Source organism: Diadema setosum, chromosome 18 (assembly GCF_964275005.1).
Source record: "Diadema setosum chromosome 18, eeDiaSeto1, whole genome shotgun sequence".
Classification (NCBI taxonomy): Eukaryota; Metazoa; Echinodermata; class Echinoidea; order Diadematoida; family Diadematidae; genus Diadema; species Diadema setosum.
In genome coordinates, this window is record NC_092702.1 from 417,454 (window position 1) to 435,838 (window position 18,385).

Consider the following 18,385-nt stretch of genomic DNA (forward strand, 5'->3'; position numbering starts at 1 on the left):
TGCCTCACTAATGCTTTGATGTGTTCTCATTTCTGTTCTGACCCGTAGTGGAGCTGAGTTTGCCATGGAGTGACTGAAGGAAGAAGGGCCAGGTCATCCATGCCGGCCAGTGCCTTAACCCTTTGGGTCTACTTCTGTCTTAAGAAGGCAGGTACAGTCACAGATACAGTTTGCATGTTTACAATAGTGCTACCACACAGCATTGTATCAGTTTTATATTCAGTAGACCAATATGATCGATTCAAAACTAGAAAAGAGAGCTTTAAAAAAAATCTACCATTAACTTCTTGTATGTTGTGTTTAGATGTAGGTGGCAATGTAGATTATCATTATTTCATGCATCATTTTCAGAAAGATTTCAAGTGATAATTTTGTTACGCAATTTATGCAGTTTTGCAGATATTTCACTAAGCTGCCAGTTTTGTTCTTTGTTTTCATTCCAAATAACCTGTATAGATAGCTCTCTTGTAAAGGTTTTATGACCTGAATTTGACACTTGAACAATACTGGTACTCCTGGTCATTACACTTTATCCATTCTCAGGAGTCTGTCTAGCAGCCTTCTCTGTGTCCCACAAATCAAAACACAATTGTAGGTCATTTTTAAGGTTATAACCTTCATTTGCAAACAATTCCCAAAGGCCAAACTTGTCAGAGATAGTTAGTATTAACATTGTTATAGTACATACAGTATGCTGAAGCTGGATGCATTTTAAAGCACCTTGGCTTAGATCGTCAAATGAGGAAATCAGTCCAATGATGCTGAAAGAATTTGCAGTGCTTTAAAAGTTGTTGCTTGCAGTGGTGTTGCAATTGATTGACAGGAAGTATTAATTCTATAACCATTAAAATGTGAATGTTTAGTGGTAACAATGACTGCAATAACAGTAAATGTTAACTTTGATATAAAATTTGAACCTGTGAACTCTCATGCACCTATCATCATCCTGTGTAGTATTCATGAAAAACAGGAACCTTTTCCAAAAACCACCAACAGTATCCAAGAAGTGCACATTAGAATGCAGAGATTGTATTTCAAATAATTTTCTTTCTCGCCCTTTTTGTGAGCATGTTCTTGTTGAACTATAATTGAAGTACAAACCATATCATTTTTCTTTTCAGATGTCAAAGTGAGATCCTGAACGTCAATGATCTATATCATATTTCTGGTGTTGAGAATGGAGGAGTTCATTACATAAATGCTTTCACAGATGTCTGACATATTCCATGTTTGTTCTTCTCATCTCCTCTTTACATGTTGTACAGAGAGTACTTCCAGGGAGCTGTCAGTCATCCATGAATGGGATCGCTGACAATTTGAACAGAATGCCACTGATACTGTTTACTGGTATTAGAAGATAGCAGTCATGGATGAGACAGGCAAAGGAGTGGGCTGTGAGAGCCACAAGGTAGACTCAAGGGATGCAGCTGAAGGAATCAGTTCTGAGAACCTCAAGACAAACCTCAAGGAGTCATCCGAAGGAACCAGCTGTGAGGTCCTCAAGGTAAACTCAGCGGATGCATTATCAACTAGAAACCAAAGCAACAGTGCCTCTGATGGTGCTTCCATTGATTCTGCAAATTCAGAAAGCAAAGGAGTCCTGAGTGGGAATTTAAGCTCTCTAGGTGCCATGGAAAATGGAGACAAAGATCACACTCTTGTACCCTTGGCTAAACCGTATGAAGAGGAGTCCAACGTGATGCAATCAAACATTTCTGCTTCTGCTGGAGATGATGTGGATAGGGCTTCGACGCCATGCAAGGACAAGGACACTGCTTTGTCTCTTCAAGAGTCAGAGAAAGACTGTAGTGAAAAGATAGAAGATGCGGAATGTATCAGTGACGACAGACCTCTTTTAGAAACTGGAGGAGATGGTGAGAATGGTGCCAGGAACTCAACCACAGCTCCAGGTACTAAGTTGACAGCAGATGACAGAGTACAGAGTGAGCCGGAACAGACTGGCCCTCCTCCACAGACTGCCGAAAACCTAGATGATGATGGAAGTGAAGAAAAGAAAGACGGTGATGGAGATGTTATTGCAGCTGCAGAGACAGATGAAAATACTATAATGGTAGGTGAAATAAAACCAAAAACATAATTCTCTACTTAGTAGTATTACTTGTGTACTTCATTCTAGTGTGGCAACATGTTATTATCACTCACACATGGGAGAATGACTGTCAATACTTAAAATACAATACTTTGAGGAGTTTGCTCACTTCCAAAGGAGTATTGTCTATTAGGGTACATGTAAATTCTGCTCATCTCTGTAACCTGCCCTTTTGCCAGTCATGAGCCAAAGAAGACACATTTTTAAACCTCATACATTAAAGCATGCATTGATCTATCAGACTTTTTGATATGAAGTTCTATTAGTAAGCAAATGGCTCTACCTTATAACTGTCATCTATTTCTGCTGAATAGGATTTTGTAGTGGTGTTTTCAAAACAGTGTCAGTCGTGAAAATGGTGATGGTGATGGGTAAGTTCTTATAATCACTGTTTCATTTATTGTCTCTGTATGTCTGTTCATTACAGGATGAGGTGCCTTTACCACTGGAAGAAAGCATGAGGTCAAGTTGTCTTCCTGAGTCAGGACAGCAGCAAGAGACAGTCATGCCTTCCGGGGAGGAATTCACTCTTCCTTCAGACCAGCCTTCCAGTATTCATCAGGAAGAAGGAGAAAATCAGCAAACTTCTCTAAGTCCATCCCAGATGACCCAAGGTGCTTCCACATGTAGTCTTCCTCTAACAGATGATGCAATCAATGATTCTACCAGTAAACTTTTGAAAGTTGAAGACTCAGTCAACAACAATATTCAGACATCTGATGCTTCATGTGACAACAGCCAATTTGGGGAACTTGTTGAATCACAGGAGAATAAGAGTGTCATTCCAGACTTACCAAAAACTTCGAGTCAAGCTCCTGATGTTAAACAGTGTGTTGTGCCTTCGATAGAGATCAGTGAAAGTAGCAAAGAACGCTCAACACTTCTGCAGTATCTTGGACTCCAACCTGTGCAGGACAGTCAGAAATTGCCTACCAAGGACCCTGCAGATCAGGCTGATTCATCCAAGAGGAAGTCACCCTTTGGCCTCAGCTTCTGTGAGTCCTTCAGTAATATGCCAAGCCTGGACATTATGAGCACTTACGACATGACACGCAGTTCTCACATGTCACCATTTGAAGCAAGCAGCGAAGGTAGCCGCTCTCCTGAGCCACCAATTATTCTTGCAGAAACACCTGTTGTTGGTTCCTCACCCCCAAGACATGACCCTGATGTTATTGAGTCAGCTGTAACAGACTTGGCCCCCCAAAACACCATGCAACCATGTGGAAGAGATGACCTAGTTTCGGACGATTGGAATTCCAGTAGCAAGGACTTTAATGTACCATCACAAATTCCTTGTCACAAGAAAGTTGAAAATCTCCGCAATAAACTACCGGAGAATGGAGGACTAAATGCAGAGATTACCTTTACAAAGTCAGGCAAAACAGACTACATACCACCAACATTTTCACCCTCTAAGTCAAAACCAAATAGTCTCCACGTACCTACAGTGACTGTTCCATGTCCCCATTGTCATCGTACCTTCAAAAACAGGAATCAGCTGAGAGGACATCTGCGGTGGCATATTCATGATCCAGTAAACTTGCTACCAGGGAGATGGCAGAAAGAAAGTGCTTACACTGGATCTGAATCTTCTTCTCTGGGCAAGAGAGCACCTTCTACTTTCCAGAGTTCCAGACAACATGCTTATGATGCTGGAAAGTGTGACTCTAAGACTGAAACTGTTCGTGAGAAAACTCTCCAAAAGCCGTCAAAAAGTGTTGATGGTGCAGTCACCTGCAATCTCTGTCAGAAGGTGTTCGGAACATCTTTGAAGTTGAGAGGACACATGCTAGTTCACAAAAACAAAAAGAAACAACATTGGAAAAGACGTCAACACTGGAAGAAGGGACCTAGCAGAATGTTTGAGTCTGCTGTACATCAATGTGAAGTCTGTTCCAAGGTCTTTGCTACAGAGCTTAAACTTCGAGGTCACATGATGTCTCACACCAGAGAGGTCCATCCCAGGAGCAAAGGTGTAAAAAGATTAGGAAGTGTAATCACAGAGAATTCTGAAACTTGTGGTGACTGTTCATCATCAACAGACAAAAGTGAGCATGGAATGAAAAAGCAAGCATACAAATGTGAGACGTGTTTGAAAGCATTCCCAACTTTCAGGCAACTCAATGGGCACAAGGGTGTCCATTCTTCAAAGTGGAAGCTTGCAAATGATCTTCATCAAGTTGGAAGGCCACCAAGAGTGAAAGGGGTCCCTCAGTCACTTGAGGGACGGGATAGGACAGGACAGGATACAATGCAACAGGACAACTCGCTATCTGGTACCTCCTTTGCATCACAAAGTCTTATTCCTGAAGAAAGTGGAAGAACTCATGCAACTGCAGAGAACCACCCAGAAGCCAACAGGAAACCAGATGTGATTCAGGGAAAACCCAAGAAGCTTTGCACATCTCTGAAGTACCAAATGCAAGGCAAGGTGTTTAAATGCAGTCACTGTTATTTGGTATTTGCCACAAGACATAGAGTGCGGAAGCATTTATTCAAGGTACACTCCACTATTGCTGAAGAAGGCAAATCCTTTACTGAAGAAAAGGTAGATGGATGCAAGTTTTGTGAAGTGTTCAAAAAGCGAGGGAGGGGACGTCCAAAGCGTGGGGAAAATACCCTTATTAGGTGCGTTCATGGCAAAATGGTTGTAGGCTACAATCTGTCAAACAATTTCGAAAAAGAAAGGCGAAAAATCAGACTGACTTCAAACAAACTAAAAAATGTCACTTCCCTGGATGTTGCAATGATGCCAGAAAATGTCATACAGCAGAAATGTAGTGTCAAATTGAATCCTGTGAATGTTGAGACCATCGAAGAAAAAGAGGGAGCTCAAGATGATTCTCCACAAACTGTGACACAGCAGAGTAAGACAGCAAATCCATTACCAGAGATCAAACGAAGGGGTCGTCCTCCAAAACTGCAAAAGAAAATTCTGCGGTTACCTAAAGGTCAGAAACCACAAGGTGCTAAGAGTAGGGCTCAGTCAAGGCTAAGCCGTGATGGAGCTATGCATCGTACAATTCCTTCATTCAGGAAGCATGCTAGATCAAGAAAGGAAATGGCTTACCTTGGTAGACATCTGAAGACTGGCTGGGACCCAAAGAAACAACGCTTCATTGGCCGCCCGTACACATGCCACTTGTGCAAAATGTCTTACAGAAGTGAGCGCCAGCTGTGCAGTCATATGAGAAGCCATGATATTAACATCTTTGACCTTGCAGAACTACCTGCTGATCAGCGGGGCATTCATTTTAAGAGTGACAAAGATGTGGAAGAGATGTCTGATGAGAATCAAGTGATAGGAGCCACCAAGACAAGTGATTCTCCAGGAAGTTCCTCTATGGTGGGTTCCTCTCAAAATGGGACACCTGATGTGCACCTATCAAAAGTTACAAGTCCTGGCGTTGGAAATACATGCTTTGTGTGCAAAAAGGAATTTGATAGTGACAATATGTTTCATCAGCATCTGCTTGGTCGCCATAACAAGAGGTGCAGCAAAGAATGGATGAAGCAGACATATGGCTTTGGAATGAGAAGCAAGATTACCAATTCTGAGGATCAGTGTGAGAGTCGAGACAGTGACGAGAGTAAACCAACATTGACAGAAACCCTTAAAAGCAGTGACAATGTTTATGTTATTGACAAGATAAGTGCGGGAAGCTACCAAGGAACTGGAGTGTTCAGTAATCTCCAGCAGAAGGCTCCTGACAAAATAGACACGACTTTGCAAGGGCAAGTAACCAATGGTAAAGACCCTACCCAGGAAGATGTCAGAGATGTTGAGCAATTGCATAAGCTTGGGAACACAGCTCATGTTGATGCAGGAACTGTTCTTGCACCTCCAAAGAAGGGTGATGTTCTTAATGCAGTCATTAATCGGCTTTCTCAGTCATCAAAAGTGTCCCAGGTCAGACAAGAGATTACAACTTGTACAGAAGAGCAACAGACTAATCATGGGACAAGAAGAGAAGGTCACACTGAGAAGCTTGATTTCAAATGTGACAGCTGCACCAAGGCATTTAACACAAGGCAGAAACTTGTTCTTCACTCTCGAATTCACAAACCAAAAGTGCCCACCATTATGGACCATGTTGAATATGCAAACCAAAGAGACATTACAGCATCACTACCAGAGGTCCCATCAGAAGATGACAAGCTTGAACACAACAACACACTGAATGATAACAAAGTGGATGATTCAGAGTCTGTGGATGCCATACCAGTGCTTCATTTTGTCTATAATTGTACTGAATGTCCAAAGAAGTTTACATCAAACCACAGGTTTGTCAATCATTTAAAGATGCATAGAAAGAGTACAGGAGCCCATGCTACTACCTTTGTCACAAAATCAGTTGAGAATCATCAAGCAACTCGGCCTGTAGAAGAAATTACCACTCAAGAGACAAAGGAAACCCTCTCAGAAGAGCATGAGCTACAGGAAGAAAGCAGAGAAGGAAATGACGGTCAAAACATGGCATATTCCAGCACTAATGATGAGACAACATTCACTGAGTCTCAGAAGCAGAATTGTACAAACAACATTGAAAGTGTGTCTGAACAGAGTGGAGACAAGGATTCACCTTCAAAGGCATGTGAGATACGGCAGAATGATTCTAGTAATCGACCACGTCTTCTGCTGAAAATTGATGCAGCCACCATGCAGCGCCTTCATGATTGCCCAGATTGTCCCAAAGCATTTAAGAGTCGACGCCAGCTGGCTAGTCATAGAAAACTCCATGATATACAACAGATGTGTGAGCTGCCAGAAGAAGACACAGCAACAGAGGACACATGTGCAGAACAAAGATGTGCAAATCTGCAGAAATCTCTTACAATGTCTGTTGATGAAACCAATACATCTTCTCGTGAGATGAAAACAGCACAATTGCAAGGTGGTGAAAGAGTCTATGGGGAGAGCATTTACAGCTTCACGAATGAAGATGAGACAGTTTCTTCACTTAATGATACAGCTCCTGCTTCGGATGTGTTCTCTCAAGATCAGTATGCTCCGTGCAAGATCTGTGATAAGGTCATGAAGAAGACTCAGCTGGGAGGCCACATGAAGTCACACACCAAAGGCTTACTCACAAGATTGTCGACTCCTCTTCCATCACAGACTAACACTGGCCAAGAAATTAGTCATGTTGTCAGACACCAGGAACACAATGAGGAATGCATGGATGCTGGAAATATTTCAAGCACCTGTTATGAGCAGATGCCAAGACAGAATGATGATCATGTATCTAACAAAACTGTTAACACTGCAACATTGAGTGAGATGCCTTATGCTGAAGCTGAAGCCTGTCAAGAATCAGAGGTGTGTAAGGACATGCCTCCAGGAGCAGACAATTACCCTGAAGTGAATAACCAAGGAGATGAGTCCTTCAAGTGTGATGTTTGCAATGTACAGTATGGGCAGTATGAACAACTTACCCAGCACATGAAAACACATGTCGGTGTATATCCACCTTCTGTCAACTCTGCTTTGCCAGAAACAATGAATGATGGTGAATCTATGCCAGGTATTGCCCCCACATCAAAGCCAACGCAAGTGACAGGCTGTCTTCCGCGCAAGGTATACCCCTGTGACCTTTGTGGCTTTTCATTTTATTCATTCCGTCAGTTCCGGGTGCACATTAGCCAGGCTCACGGTGGCAAATTCCAGTATCGTCTCATGATCCAACAAAAGGAGGCTGCAGAGGCAGGTGCCTTCAGTGGTGAACCAGAAGCAGTCAACAAGACCCATCCTCACAAGTGTGATGTTTGTGGCAGGCGATTCAAGCGGCTTGCTCTGCTGATATACCATCTGAACAAACTGCACAAGGGTTGGAAGCAGAGGTTGTGCATGATGAATGTGAGAAGCAGACCCCGACAATCTCAAGTGTCAGCACCCAGTGCCTCTTCAGTGAGTGGCTCCCAGTCCAAAACGGGAACAGATCAAACAGATCTGCCATTTACTTGTGAGTTGTGTGGCAAGAGCTTCCGAATGAAGGTGCAGCTTTGTGGTCACATGAAGACACATGGCAGAGTCGGTCATTCTCCCATCAAAATTTCCCCCTTGAAGACCAAAGGAAAATACACACTGAGGAAAAGGGGAAAACCAGACTTCCGTCTAAGTGATGACTGGATTCTAGATATGGGTGATGAACCTGTAGTCTTTGACAACATGTTAGCAATGCAGCAAGTTCCACAGGGACCTCAAATGACTGACAAAGCAATGAGCATGAATGCCACATCATCAGGAACTCCATTTGCATCTATGTATACTCACAGTCAGCTGCAGAGGCCTTTATCTGGATCAAAGAAACTTGTACCACACTTTCAAGGACAAGATATGGCTTACCAAATGCCTATGGCAGCAAAGAATATGCCCATCTCTCCACCCCTGACAGCAGAGAAGGTTTCTGTGCCTCCCCCACCTCCTGACCCAAGTAAATTCATCACGATGCAAATGGAACCATTACTTCAGCAGATGCTCCATAGATGTCTGCTATGCCACTCTTACTTCAGCTCCCAGGAGAGTGCAGTTCTTCACTGCAAGGAAGTGCACTTTAAAAAGAAAGTCAAACCCTCTGCACAAAGTGGTCCACTGCATATGTCTTCTCACCCCTTAGGGCGCAGTCATCCAGCCAAACCACAAGCCATGGCAACAGTTCGACCAAGCACATTCAACAAAGTGGTCACCCCACCACCCTCCCCAAATTTTCCACCAAGTCACAATCAGCAAACTTCACTTCCATTTGCAGGGACATTGCCAAATTCTGCAAGGAGCAATATTCCATCATCTGTCCCCTCAGCCAAGACTATCAGTCAGACTCCATTCAATGAAATGCTCTATCACGTGGAAACAACAGATGGTCAGACACGGTATGTGTGCAACACATGCCATTCAACATTTCTGCATTACAATTTCTTGATGAGTCACCTCGCTGAGCATAACCACTTGGCATACACGTGCCTCCAGTGTGGATATGCCACCTATTCAGAGAAGGATTACCAATTGCATTGTCAGCTTCATGATGGCCAGATTTCCAAGAGAGATAGGGCAGTGAGACCTAAACCACCAACCAAGCCAGCAACCAAGACAGCAGGGCCATTCCCAAAAGCAGTTGCAACATGCCACATCTGTCAGCGTTCTTTTGTAAATCTCAAGGGCCTGCAGGCACATATGGTGTTACATTCTGCAAACTTCAGCAGCATATCTGAGAGGAGGAATGAATCCAAAAGAGTTCCAAGGAAAGCTGAAGTACTTCCTCAGCAAAGTTTTCTAGAAGTTCACCCAGAACCTTTGCCATTGACCAGGGTTGTGGAGGAGCAGACAGAAGCCCTGGATCTGAGTGTCAAACCAGTTAGCAACATCCCTGACTCCCCATGTGATGAAGTACTTGACTTGAGCATCAATTCCAGGAGTACATCTAACAAGGCACCAAGTCCAAGCCCAAGTCCAAGTCCAGCACCCAGCCCAGTTCCCATGAAGGACCCTCCTCAACTCCCTCCAGTCATCATCCAAATGAAAAGTCCAGCAACAACTCTGCCAGATGTTTGTCAAGTAGAAGAAAAGGAGCAACCTGTGAATGACCCAACACCACCACCAGTAGTGGAACCTGCCCCCTCAAGGAAGGTAAAGAACAGCATACGCCTTGTTGGGGCAATTGATGTTGATGTTGCCAGTCTGGAGAACAAGTACAGCGTTGTAACTGATCTACTTGATACAGACAGTGACATATCACCAGACTTGCCTCCGTCAAATGGAAGGGACTCGCCTTCTGTAAATGCTGAAGGTGATGAAGTTGGTGCTAAGTCACCAAAGAAGTTTAGGACTTACAAATGTTCAATGTGTCAGTACTCCACAGACTTCAAAGACTCAATGGAGCGCCATGAGCAGAAGCACAGAAAATTTCTCACCTTGGCATGCCACCAGTGCAGTTATCGGACACCAGAGAAGAGGTTAATGCTCAGGCATGTGCTTACAATTCATGAGAAACAAAAGCCCTACCAGTGCAAACTGTGCCACTACTCATCAGCATACAAACACCACTTGAAGCGTCACCATACCAAGCGTCACCAACAGCCTCTTCATACCTGTGCCCAGTGTGAGTTTACCTGTGATGATGCGCATGAACTTGAACTCCATTCTGCCACTCATACAGAACCTAAGATCTACAAGTGCAAGGTGTGTGCTATGACATTCGACAACAGTAAACTTTTGAAGTCTCATAAGCAGACTTTTCATAAGAAGAAAAAGAACAAAAAGGGCAGTCATCATGAGGGCCACTCGGCTTCCAGCCAGGGGGAATCATCAGAGTCCACACAGGCAACTGAAAAGGAGGATGTACCCAGTCCTACTACAGATGAGCCTGTTGTACTCAAGTATCCATGCAAATTGTGCACTTACCAGACTAATGATCAAAGTGACCTTACTAAACATCTGATGCAAAATCACTTTGGCGGTCCAACCAAAGAAGGATTGGGTGATGTGTGCACCACAGCGCAGTGCCCCCAATGTGGCTACCTGACCGGGAAGGACCAACTTAAAGTCCATATGCAGATCCATGACAGCGGGGAGCTCTTCAACTGTGAGCAGTGTCTCTTTAAGGCTTCCAGCCAGGAGGACCTGGATACTCATGTGCAGGAGAAGCACAAAGTGAAGGCAAGTGCCAAGCTGATGTGCAAGATGTGTGGTGCACATTTCTGGGATGCAGATGACATGAAGCAGCACACTGAGATGCACCTCAAGGACTCTGCCATCTCAGTGAAGAATCCCTTTCTCTGCAACATGTGTCCATTGAAGCTGATGAACCGGAGGGATGCCCTGCGTCACCTCCAGCTCCACACTGACAGGTACCCCTTCAAGTGTCGCCACTGCATCTTTTCCTGCTTCACCAAGGCCTCGCTGCAACGTCATCTTGTGATCCACAGACACACAAACAAGCCAAAATCTCACGTCATCGTCCGCAAGAACAGTCGAAAGAGTCTCTCAACGGGCAGTCACGGGTCTAGCGGCAGCAGTACAAGTGTGCCATCAGATGATCGCAAAGGCTGGAAGAAAAATCAGAGCAGTAAGTCTACAAATTTTGGTCCAGTAGCTAATCGGTTACCCATGTATGAATGTGCATACTGTGATCATTCATTTAGAGTAGCAGAGGAGTGGCAACGTCATGAGAAACGACACCGTATGGCATGGCCAGAGTAATCTTAACCTGATACTATTTCTTGTAATCAGGGCAATTTAGGTGACATGATAAAGTATGTCTAGATAATTGACACATTCTAGATTCTTGTACATTTGTGATTGTTTTATTTTTCTAATGTTATTTGTATTCTAGCCAAAGCTGGATGGGTACAGCACTTTACCTTAATTTTTCTTGATATGTAGAATTTATTTTTCTTGAATGTAAAGAGATTACATTATTTCCTGTACATAGACAGACTTAGAATTTGGAATATGAACTATTCTTCTATCAACAGTATTTCTCGAAGTTTTACATTGAAGAGTACTCTGTCAAAAAAAGTTATAGTTTTTTTTTTTTTTTCGTCATTCACATCATTTTTAGTGATATAAGTGAAGTAGGTCCTTGAAAGACATTATCATCAGACAATTGGATCATTTTGTCTGTTTGTCTCTGTAAGAAGAATGCACTGTATGAAATCATCCCATTCTGTTTCTTTCCACCTACCCCATCCCTGTTTTCTTTTCCTCTTGTTTTTATCTTTTCTCTGCAGCTACATGTTAAAGTAGTTATAAATTGATCAGCTGGAGGACATTCTTAAAGCCAGACAAAGTAGGCTGAATTCACCCAGCCATGAAACACGGACCAAGATGTTTGGCTGAAAGGGTATTTCAAGTGCCAAGTCGCTCATGTTGCGTTGTGTAGTATAGATCCAAGTTGTAACTTTCCCCTGTTTGTGAAATACAAGTAAGCATGGATGCATGAAGCCCCATGGAGCAAGCTGAGAATCCAGGGGAATCCATGAACTAGCAGCAGAGCAAAAAAGATAAGAAAGATTAACCTCCCCTTCTTGGGTAATGACTTGAGACTATCAGTCCAGCGCTAGTGAACTGCACTCCTTTGCTTTTGCATTTCTGTCCCTGAACAGATTTCTGCAAAAGCTGATTTCCAATGCAAACCATGAGTTGGCTTTCATCATTTATTTTTAGGTGTCAGTAAGTTGGCACAGTGCTGACAGGGTTACACAATTAGATGTTTCCCATTTCTTGTTACTAGTGGCATTGTAGTAGCGCTGGATTGAGAAATCTTAGGTGGCTGTGTGTTAAAGTGATTTGTGCAGTTGTTTAGAACATTTTGCAATCATTTTTTTTTTCTTTGTGCTTTGCCATGCAGAACAGGGATGGGGTAACTCCCATTTTTTGTCTCTCTCTTATCAAATCAAATTAACTTTTGTGCATTTAAAAGCTCTCATCTCATACCATTGTCTAACCAGTTGTGTGTTTGATTGTTTTTGTGCCTGTCTTTATCTATCACCTCATATGTTGTTTGTCTTTTCATGTGCCTGAGTCACTCCATGCCTGTATATACATCAGCTTCAGTGTGAATGAGAGAGTGCTGACTGCTTTGAAAAGCTTCAGTAGTCTGGAGTTAAATGTTTAGAGGATCTGTGCTAACTGGTATAGTGGAATAATGTTTGACAGGTAAATCTATTTGCCTTCAATATTTTGAAAAGTTAGCTGTAGGTCTGTAGACTATGATTCTATGTGATGCACATAGAATGTGAGGGGCAAGGAACTGTGTTCATAAAGAGTAATATCATTCATCAGGTGACTGGCAAAGATTTTTACACAACAGACTGTTTTGCCACCATTGCCATTTCAGAATGGATATGATATTTGTTCTTTTGAATGTATTATACGTAAGTTTTTCAATCAGACATCCATTATTGATGACCATGTTGCCTGTTTATGAGCATGGTATGACAATGTGACACTGGGACCAAAACGAGTGTTGTGTTAAACTGGCCAACTCTAAACTATCATCATATCATGCATTATGTTGGCCATGTGCATGCTGCAGCAATACTTGTCTAGTAAGTGCCTAAGGTGATGCATCATTTATTCATCACCATTTAAATGTCTTCTAAGGAGATTCCTCTCCAAAGTGCTCTTCCATTTTTTTTTTTATTCCAAAGAAGTTGTTTGGTAAAACATTGTATTTTTATGACTTCATTGTTCTTGTGGATTGGTTGTACAGTTTAATTTGTGGATCCTGTTTGATGAAAAATCAGCTTGATAATGAGAGAATAGTATAACAAGCTACAACTTTAAAACAATGCATCTATGCCGATTTACATGCATTTGTTGTCATCCATGTCACATCATATTAAATTCTCACATTTGTGTCATTTTGTGCATGGTGTACATTATTCATGTGTCAGTAGCCATTTTCAATGTGCTCATGAATGAATTTCATTCCATACTCTAATTTTTGCCATTTTTCATATCTCACCTTACTAACATGTCTATGGTAATATTTTACAAAGTTTTTGATGGTCATCCTACTTAATCCTGACAGAGTAACTACTGTGAGAATTGAATGAAGTCAGAATTGAAGGAAGAACATCAGTGAAATATATCCCAGTACAAAAAAAAAAAATGGTATATACATACACACACATACACACGTACACACACGCACACACAAAAGAAATATGCTTATACAAGCCATAGATATATTTTCTTCTACCTACTTTAACATACACATTTTTTTCCACTCCTATTGGACTGGCGTGGTGTTTAATAATCTGTGTTTTCACTGTTTTATATATAAAAAGACACCAAAATATGATATGAGTGTGTTCAAAACTGAATTTAAGGAGAGAGGTCATTTCAACTCATCTATAGCAAAAAGTGTATTGACAAGATGTGAAAAAAAAAATGATGTAGCACAAATATTCTGTGACATATCAGCCATATTCATTTCAACTGAAACTCCAGTGATTGATTCAAATCACAAAACTATTTGATTACAGCAATTGTCACTATACATCATCCACAATCATCCATACACGTACGTTGTATATGCATGTTAAAAGTCATAATCTGATTGTACAATTTTGACTATGCAACCCAAGCTAATATCTGCAAGTTTTGTAGCAAAATATCATTTTATGCACATTTATCGTACAGTAGTCATCTTTTTAAAGAGCAATTTTAATACCAGTACATTTGCTACTTTGTGTTTAGTACTTTTTGATAAATAAAAATTGTATAGCAAGCTAAAACCACCATGAATAATTCTTGCCATGCAGCCATGTATTGTCTATGTATTCTGTTCACTTTGACAGCAAATGTTTTGTAATTTCTATGCCATGAGGCTTAATATCCAACTCCCCACTCTCATGGGTGTGGAAATATGTTGTCACTGTATGCTTATTATCTGTAACATATTTGAAAAAAAAAAGTTGGAAACTCATTTTGAAGCTTGAGTACAGTGAGACACACAGGTTGCTCAATAAATGTGTACTTAAGATTCCTTTTAGAATGTTTATGAATTTGTTGTCTGATAGTTAGCATGTACTTCTCATCACTACCATTGTATTTTATTCTTCCATGTTTTATCCATCTTGTGTTATCTCCTGCATGTTATTAGATGTACATAGACTTCATTAAGACTCAGTATTATGAGAAAAGTGTAAGTTTTAGAATGTTTCTAGAAGACATGTACTGTAAATAGATTTTGGACATTGTCCTATACATGTGAATGATAGCCATTGTTTATACTGTGTCCAACTACATGTGGAATTCAACTGCCCTGAGTCCTAGTCTTATTCTGCAAACTCAGCTTGCCATGTGTATTGTCCATTTTGGTCAATTGTAGGGAGAATTTACAAGGTCAGTTGTCTTTATTTGAAAGATGTTAAAAGATACTGCATTAGATCGAACCCCAACAGTGGACGTGATTAGGAGGATTAAAGGACATACATGATATATATACCCTTTACCTTGAAAGCAAACATGATTATTGATAGCCGTTTAAGACTTTATTATGTCAGGCTTTACTGTCAAAAGAAGTTAAAAATACAATGTTCCTTCAGCTTGGTCATCAAATTTGATGCTATCAGTAGTCAATGAATTATGATCTCTGTTTCATTCCAGTTTATGCTAGTCCAAGAACCACATTCAAAAAACATATGAAGCTATTGTCCTGATTCCCATTGTGAAGGAAGATTCATTTCATTTTGCTAATTTTATTTCTCCCTGTCAAAGTAACGAAGCAAAAAATACGAAGAAATATACACCTGTTGTGTATGACTTACACTCTATCAACAAAATATTTCCCCAATGTACAGTATGTAGAAGTTTGAGTATCATCAAAAGTAAAATTTTCAATGACAGATGTATATACAATGTAAGCATGATATTTCCAAGGGATACATGTATTATGCAAAGTTTGTAATCACCCAATATGTGAATCTCATCCTGATGATAAAAACTCATATCTGCCTCACGGAAGAATTCCTGAAGAACAGTTTGTTTTCTGTTAGAAGCAATAATATTGGAAGCCATTTATTTGTTTACCTTAAAAGAAATGTTTCATACAGGGAATTGCCCATGTGTTGCAGACATGATATATTGTAAGTATTTTGATTAACATATCCAATATAGTACCAAAGAACACTGCCAAGCACAGGACAATCTCACAATCTTTGTGAGACATTTTGCGACATCTTTTTCTTTGTATGTTTACTACACTAATGAGGATTGTCAGTTAAAATGTGTCAGAAAAATCAAGCTGGAGGTATTTCTAACATGAGTATTAGGTACATTTCCTGTGAAAACAACAGAGTTTATTTACTGTCAGATGATGTCATTATCAGTTGGAGTCAGTGATGTCCCATTGTGATACAATCAGAAAACCTTTTCTTACTAACAAGTCAGGAGGTAGAACTGAAGTTAGTTCTAGTTTAGTATTGATTCTAGTGTTGCAAAAAACAAACAAACAAAAGAATGAAATCATTTTGGTCCTTACCACTTAATATGACACTCTTTTATTCCTCCTCAACATTTTTAGGCTTCTGTGTAATTTGCACACCAGCATTTAATATCTCATGTGGAAAAGCCACTGCTGAGTACACATGTGAAATGCCATATCAGACTAGATTATTTTACCCTATCATAATAAAGTGAGACTATGATTTTTGGGTTTAACATGTCAAAGAGTTTTGTAGGTATTCTCTTCTGTAGTCTTGCCATGATTTTTTTTTTTTTTTTTTGTGAAAAAAAAAATGATCAAAGAAGACTTATCACAAACCTTAAACTATTTCCAGGGATAGAGGACGCAAGTATTCGTTGTGAAAATATTCACTTAGAAGTAAATATATTCTAATTACAATTTCTTTGGGTTAGGGGAAAAAGTCGGGAAAGATTTTCATTTAAGTACAATGTACAGTGTATTTGTGTGTATTTATGTGTATAAGATATGCATGTATATACACAAACAAAACACTCAAAATAGGTGAATTCAGTGATCCTGCATCAAGTCAATGATGTAACATCCAGTAAAGAAGGCTATGGACATCATTATTACTACATGCATCATTGTCTAAGGGTGATACAGAGATTCTGTGTACATGTATTGTATATTCTATTTCAGTAGTAGTAGCCTACTAGAAGTACAAATATAATGACTGTAAACCGTGTTTGTAAGTTGTAGTTGAGGGGCTCTGTACTTAACGATTTTAGTCTTGCCAGGTGTATCCAGTGATAATAATGTTGACTATGCACTCATGCATTCGTGATGTGAACACGTCGGTTTGACACTGACAGTGGTGCCATGCAAACATGAGCTATGTTAATCATCTTCCAGCCAGCCTATTCTTTTTCTTTTGTTTCTATTTTTGAGCTTCCAAAGGCATGTATCTCATCCGTCTCATTTAAAACTGGTTGATTCATGTACCATGTGTTCCAAGTTTTGAAAATAAAACAAAAATGTATTTTGTTGCTAAAAAATGACTGTGATGCTATTGGTATATTGTCGTAATGTAAAGCTGTTGGGAGAGCATGTTTGATGTGCTGTAATTACTCCAAATATTTTGAAGGGTGTGTACATTTGTTCATGTGGTATTTGCTTGGTTCTGCTTTATTTATTGTTGTTGGGCATTTTCATTCGCTATGACTTCACAACTATTCTCACAGACAAACTCGTCAAAAGTTGTGTTTCTGGCTACTTTTTTTTTTTTTTGGGGGGGGGGGGAGGGGAATAGTTGACTCCAAATATTATTGTACTAAATTGTATGGGGGCGCTGTGGCATAGTGGATAAGATTCCCGACTCCTGATCGCAGGACCTGAGTTCAAATCCCGCCCAGTGCTTATGTCCTTGGACAAGATGTTTTCCCCACTATGTCCCTCTCGACCCAAGTGTATTAATGGGTACCTGGCAACGTTAGGGTAATAATAATGGCAGGGCCATCTGGGAGAGCATTGGCAACACTGAAGAAGCTACCCTGGATAAATAAGACATTATTATTATTGTCATTATTATTATTATTATTATTATTATTATTATTATTATTATTATTATTATTATTATTATTATTATTATTGTCATTATTATTATCATTATTATTACTATTATTATTATTATTATTACTATTATTATTGTCATTATTATTATTATTATCAAACATTTATATTACAGTGTAATGACCTATAATGAAAGGGATACATGTTGAGAGACATTTGGATGGTCAACGTGTGACATACATTTGTCAAAAATTAAATGAGCTTGTGTGTGGGTGTGTGTGTGTGTGCGTGTGTGTGTGTGTGTGTGTTTGTGTGTGTGTGTGAGATGTGTGACTGCTCACACGTATTATAAGCACATACCGAATGTAAACAATGAAGTGGATTGGCCGTCTACGTCATATGTGGATTGGTCGTCTATGTTATTTTCCATGGTTAAGGTTCAATCATTCATGTGTGCAATCCATATTCAGTACAAAGAAACCCTGTTACAATCTCACAATGAGCAATCGCTTTTAGCATGAACTCAGCAGTCCCAATTTCCCAGTACAGTCTGTACTTTATGTAGCTGATCTGATTGTAGTATGTTTACAAGTTAGCGGTCATTAGGTAAAATCAGTAGTCCCAGCAACCTTGTTTTTAAGAGAGTTTCCCTGTACAGGTATTGTGTTAACTCACTGCTGAATTTGGGGCTAGGGTTATAAGCCAAGAAAATTTGCCCAACAGCTAGATCGATGCAACTACACCATGCACAAGAAGACATAAAAACAACCAAACACAAGGGTTGTGATAC

At 40.3% G+C, this 18,385-nt stretch overlaps 1 protein-coding gene across 2 annotated transcripts; it reads left to right on the forward strand.

Annotated features, from left to right (window-relative positions):
• Positions 1-48: 48 nt before the first annotated feature.
• On the forward strand, positions 49-17,075 carry LOC140241770 (uncharacterized). Of its 2 annotated transcripts, XM_072321521.1 has the most exons (4): positions 49-151; positions 1,266-2,071; positions 2,538-11,175; positions 11,840-17,075. In XM_072321521.1, exons 2-4 carry the CDS (start codon positions 1,367-1,369, stop codon positions 11,848-11,850), a joined length of 9,354 nt encoding a protein of 3,117 aa, XP_072177622.1. In that variant the 5' UTR covers positions 49-151; positions 1,266-1,366; the 3' UTR covers positions 11,851-17,075. The 2 variants fall into 2 exon arrangements, with proteins under 2 accessions (XP_072177622.1, XP_072177621.1); XM_072321520.1 differs by lacking the exon at positions 11,840-17,075 and having other exon boundaries at positions 2,538-11,309.
• Positions 17,076-18,385: the final 1,310 nt, after the last annotated feature.